The following is a 5000-nucleotide window of genomic DNA, read 5'->3' as shown; positions in this document are numbered from 1 at the left end:
AAAAGAATCTGCCGGCACCAAAATATCAAATAACAAGTCGCGTTAGGCGAAAATACAACATTTAGTCAAGTAGCTGTCGAACTCACAGAATGAAACGGAACGCAATGCAATTTTTCAGCAAGAGCGTATACTCGTAGCATCGTCAGTCCACCGCTCATGGCAAAGGCAGTGAAATTGACAAGAAGAGCGGTTTAGTAGTTGCGCTGAGAAGGATAGCACGCTTTTCTGTACCTCTCTTCGTTTTAACTTCCTGAGCGTGTTTTTAATCCAAACATATCATATCTATATGTTTTTGGAATCAGGAACCGACAGGGAATAAGATGAATTTGTTTTTAAATTGATTTCGACAATTTAATTTTGATAATAATTTTTATATTTTTAATTTTCAGAGCTTGTTTTTAATCTAAATATAACATATTTATATGTTTTTGGAATCAGAAAATGATGGAGGATAAGATAAACGTAAATTTGGATCGTTTTATAAAAAATTGTTTTTTTTACAATTTTCAGATTTTTAATGACCAAAGTCATTAATTAATTTTTAAGCCACCAAGCTGAAATGCAATACTGAAGTCCGGGCTTCGTCGAAGACTACTTGACGAAAATTTCAACCAATTTGGTTGAAAAATGAGGGCGTGACAGTGCCGCCTCGTGACTTTCACGAAAGGCCGGATATGACGTCATCAAAGACATTTATAAAAAAAACGAAAAAAAACGTTCGGGGATATCAATCCCAGGAACTCTCATGGAAAATTTCATAAAGATCGGTCCAGTAGTTTGGTCTGAATCGCTCTACACACACGCACGCACGCACACACACACACACACACACACACACACACACATACACACACACACACACACACACATACACCACGACCCTCATCTCGATTCCCCCCTCGATGTTAAAACATTTAGTCATAACTTGACTAAATGTAAAAATGGTTTTGGTGTAATGTCATCGACAAACAAACAAACAAACAAACAAACAGAAAAGTGTGCATGTAGAAAAGCGCATTTGCAAGCGTCACAATCAAGATGTGATTAATGAACCGATACACTGGCAAAGCTTCCCCGTTGCTTCGTTCAGAACACGAGCCTGTACACTTGCCGTGTCGCAACACAGCTAGACGGCTCCAAACTTGTAGACTGTCGTCTGGCGGTATGTTTCCGCAGGCCTCAGAATGATGTTGGGAAAAGAGGGCTGAAAACAATGGGAAACATTCATCAAAATGTACATGTACGATAGTTCTTGTGGGTGGCATTTGTATTTAAAGCAACAGTAGACTACACCGTCTCTTGCTGTCTATTTTCTTTAACTTTCTCTGTTTGTTTGCCTTTCTATATATGTGTGTCTGTCTGTCTGCCTGTCTGTCTGTCGGTCTATTCTGTCTGTCTATCTGGCTGTCTACTACCTGCCTGCCTGGCTGTCTTTCTGTTTCCAGGTGAGTCTTCTTGTCTAGCCAACGGACTGTGTCCTGAACATGCGGCAACATGCCAAACTAATTAGGCAAGCAAGTAAACGCCCATCCTGCCAGCACTTGAACAGTAACTGATGATTGAGTTTTGGTTGTGTGTGTGTTTGTTTGTTTGTTTGTTTGTTTTTGCCCTTAACAATCGGGACTGTCTCTCATTCTTTATTTATTTCTCGAACGAACGAACGAACGGACGAACGAACGAACGAACGAACGAACGAACTTTATTACTCAAGGATGGAGATTTTAGGCTCACGCCAAGTCTTACAAGAGAGAGAGAGAGAGAGAGAGAGAGAGAGAGAGAGAGAGAGAGAGAGAGAGAGAGAGAGAGAGAGAGAGAGAGAGAGAGAGAGAGAGAGAGAGAGAGCGCAAACCAATACGCAATAAACAGGCAGACAAGGAAACAAACAAACATGTGATAATGAGAAAATGACACACCAAAGTCTATTCCGAGAAGTCTTGTGGCTTCAAATCGGCAAGCAGGTACCCAGAAATTAAGTAGATGTGCAACGCCAAGGCACTGCATACCCCAGCGAAAGACAAACCTCTCTCTCTCTCTCTCTCTCTCTCTTTCTCTCTCTCTCTCTCTCTTTCTCTCTCTCTCTCTCAAACACACACACACACGAACACACACACACACACACACACACATACACACCCAAGTTACACACGTACACACATACACACTCACTCACACGCACTCACTCACTCTCTCACACACACTTCACTGTACACCATACCACTATACGCACATAGACCGGCACGGTTGGCCTAGGCTAGTGGTAAGGCGTCCGCCCCGTGATCGGGAGGTCGTGGGTTCGAACCCCGGCCGGGTCATACCTAAGACTTTAAAATTGGCAATCTAGTGGCTGCTCCGCCTGGCGTCTGGCATTATGGGGTTAGTGCTAGGACTGGTTGGTCCGGTGTCAGAATAACGTGACTGGGTGAGACATGAAGCCTGTGCTGCGACTTCTGTCTTGTGTGTAGCGCACGTTATATGTCAAAGCAGCACCGCCCTGATATGGCCCTTCGTGGTCGGCTGGGCGTTGAGCAAACAAACAAACAAATACGCACATAGACAGTCGGACACACACACCTTTACAAACAAACACATATACACACTCATACACACAAACTCATGCACACACACATTCACACACACACACACACACACACACTATCTCTCTCTCTCTCTCTCAAACACACACACACACACACACACACACCAAGTCACACACGCACTCACTCACTCTCTAACAAAAAACTTCATACACACAAAACACACACCCATACGCACATATGGACAGACGGACATGCAGACCTTTACAAACAAACACGCACACACATACACTTATGCCCACACACACACTTACACACACACGAGTACAGACTCATGCACGCGTGCGCACGCTCACACACACACACACCACACACATACGAATACAGACTCATGCACGCGTGCACGCACACACACACACACACACACACACACAAATACACACAGACACAGATAGACACACACAGACACAGATAGACACACACACACACACACACACAGTGACACTAACACATGTGCACAAAATGAACACAAACACACACACTGCGCGAGAGAGAAAGACTACAGGGAGGCATGACGTCATGATGCATTAATTGACGTCAAAGACTTTCGACCGTGACGTATTCTTCTTACGCAAGCTTTATCCATAGACTTGGAAACTACGGAATTTCTACCCGTCCAAAGCGGCCTGGGGTGGCGTTTGCTGAAAAAATGGGGGCGCCTATTTTACCCACCGTATTTTTGTTAGTATGGTCCCCATTTTTGGTGAACTTCCATCTCCAACTGTAGCACGTAGCCGGGCACAACGAATCCTTCTTTATCATGTATTATTCGGTGTGCACATTTCTCAAATCGATTACAGTATAGCGTTCACGGGATACCTCCAGCTTCGCTGGGATAACAATACAAGCAGAAACTTCAACCTAGTCGACACAATCAAGAAAGCAATCACTGAAGAAGAATTCTGCATTTCAAACGAACATGAATCTCACCTCGTGCAGACTGTTGGGGTAATGCTGAGCCTCCAGACAAAAGGCTCCGAAACGTGTGTAAGCGGCCCCGCCCTTCCCTTTGGGTTGGTTGAGGTAGTAACTGTTGTAGAACTGTAGACCTGGCTCCGTGGTCCAACACTCTATGGAGCGACCTGACGCGGGATGCTCCACTCTGTGCAAGAGAACGATACATTGAGACATTTCAACATGCTTGTAAAGGAAAATAAGATCTGCTAACCCAAGACATATGCCGTATATATACCGTATGTGCACCTTCATTCACACAATGCCACACATAAGCAGGCAGTGATTAACGATGCACATAGAAAAGAAAACATGGCAAACATGCCCACATTTTCCCAGGTAAGTTAGTATCACTTCATGCTATTCATCCCCAGGTCACTTTCGTTTCAGAACGCCCAATGAAAAACATTGCATGAATCATTTATAAATAAACACAACGAAACATAGTGATACCCACCTTGCAGCAAACCTGAGCTGCGATCCCTCGTTAGGAGTGAGACAGAAGTTGTGACAGAAGCCCTCCCCTCCCGGCACTTTGTGCAGACGATCACCAAGCCTCACTGGCTTTCTCAGGTCCCATTCAGTGCCTTCCACCTTGCCAATCTCGCCTGAAACACGGTACCGTGGCTTCTAGAGTTGTCAAAGGTTTTCTCTCAAAACAGAGACGACTCCATGCCTTTTAATGACACACCTCATCTAATGTTGAACATATTCCAGAAACCACGTTTATTCTTCTGTTTAAGATTCAGCAGAAAGGGAGGAGGCTTATATTTTGCATCTGAATATTGATTATTTCTGGTTCCCTACGTGCCAACATTTCTGTTACTCTTGCGGGACGTAGGCAAATTGCTGACATGTTTGCTGAATAAGTGGACGCATTGTTTCTGTGCATGTAATGATACAAATATAACCGTGAACAAATTCTTACTGCATTAAGGCCACAATGGTGGATGTGATACAACTACAGATTGATTTGTATCTTGTTTTGTGTGTGTCTGTGTTTTAAATGAATAAACAAATCTGCATATGTTTGTCAACATTCATTTAAATACAAATAGGGGTCCTGTGGACTTTGCTATGTGACAAACGTACCAGTGGGGACGCCATCTTTATCAATTGGCAGGAAGTGGTCAGCAGCAATTGTAACAACATGGTCGTCCATTGTCCCTGCATTCTGTCAAATGAAACATACTTTTCAACATCAGGATTAGGTCAGGACATCACTCTTGGTAAGAAAATGGGTAATAGACGGTTGTATCGTAGGCTCATAAACCGTTATTGTTCACTATGTGTTCGTGTGTTTCTGATGATGTGGTGGTTGTGGTACTTTCTGCAATTTTCGAGATAGGATTCCCTGATATCCAAAATGGAAAATCACGCTGTCTGGTTTACGCCAGTTTTGACGTAGTCTTTCGCATACTTTATTGTCAATTACTGAAAACTTATGTCTTG

General features: G+C 43.5%; 2 protein-coding genes across 2 annotated transcripts in view; both read right to left on the bottom strand.

The window, feature by feature from the left end:
- LOC138952660 (galactose mutarotase-like) overlaps nt 1-5000 on the bottom strand; it is a 380407-nt gene that overhangs the window by 351670 nt on the left and 23737 nt on the right. The gene's annotated exons all lie outside the window — the stretch shown is intronic.
- LOC138952250 (galactose mutarotase-like) overlaps nt 1-5000 on the bottom strand; it is a 7943-nt gene that overhangs the window by 148 nt on the left and 2795 nt on the right. Inside the window, exons 5-8 of the mRNA XM_070323876.1 lie at nt 4641-4722; nt 4006-4156; nt 3525-3696; nt 1-1204 (exon numbers count right to left, since the gene is read on the bottom strand). The exon at nt 1-1204 is cut by the window's left edge and continues 148 nt beyond it. Coding sequence (XP_070179977.1) covers nt 1127-1204; nt 3525-3696; nt 4006-4156; nt 4641-4722 — 483 coding nt within the window. The 3' untranslated portion in view covers nt 1-1126. The remainder of the gene's footprint in view (nt 1205-3524; nt 3697-4005; nt 4157-4640; nt 4723-5000) is intronic.

This window comes from Littorina saxatilis, linkage group LG17 (assembly GCF_037325665.1).
Source record: "Littorina saxatilis isolate snail1 linkage group LG17, US_GU_Lsax_2.0, whole genome shotgun sequence".
Taxonomy (NCBI): domain Eukaryota; kingdom Metazoa; phylum Mollusca; class Gastropoda; order Littorinimorpha; family Littorinidae; genus Littorina; species Littorina saxatilis.
This window is presented reverse-complemented; position numbering and strand designations above follow the sequence as displayed.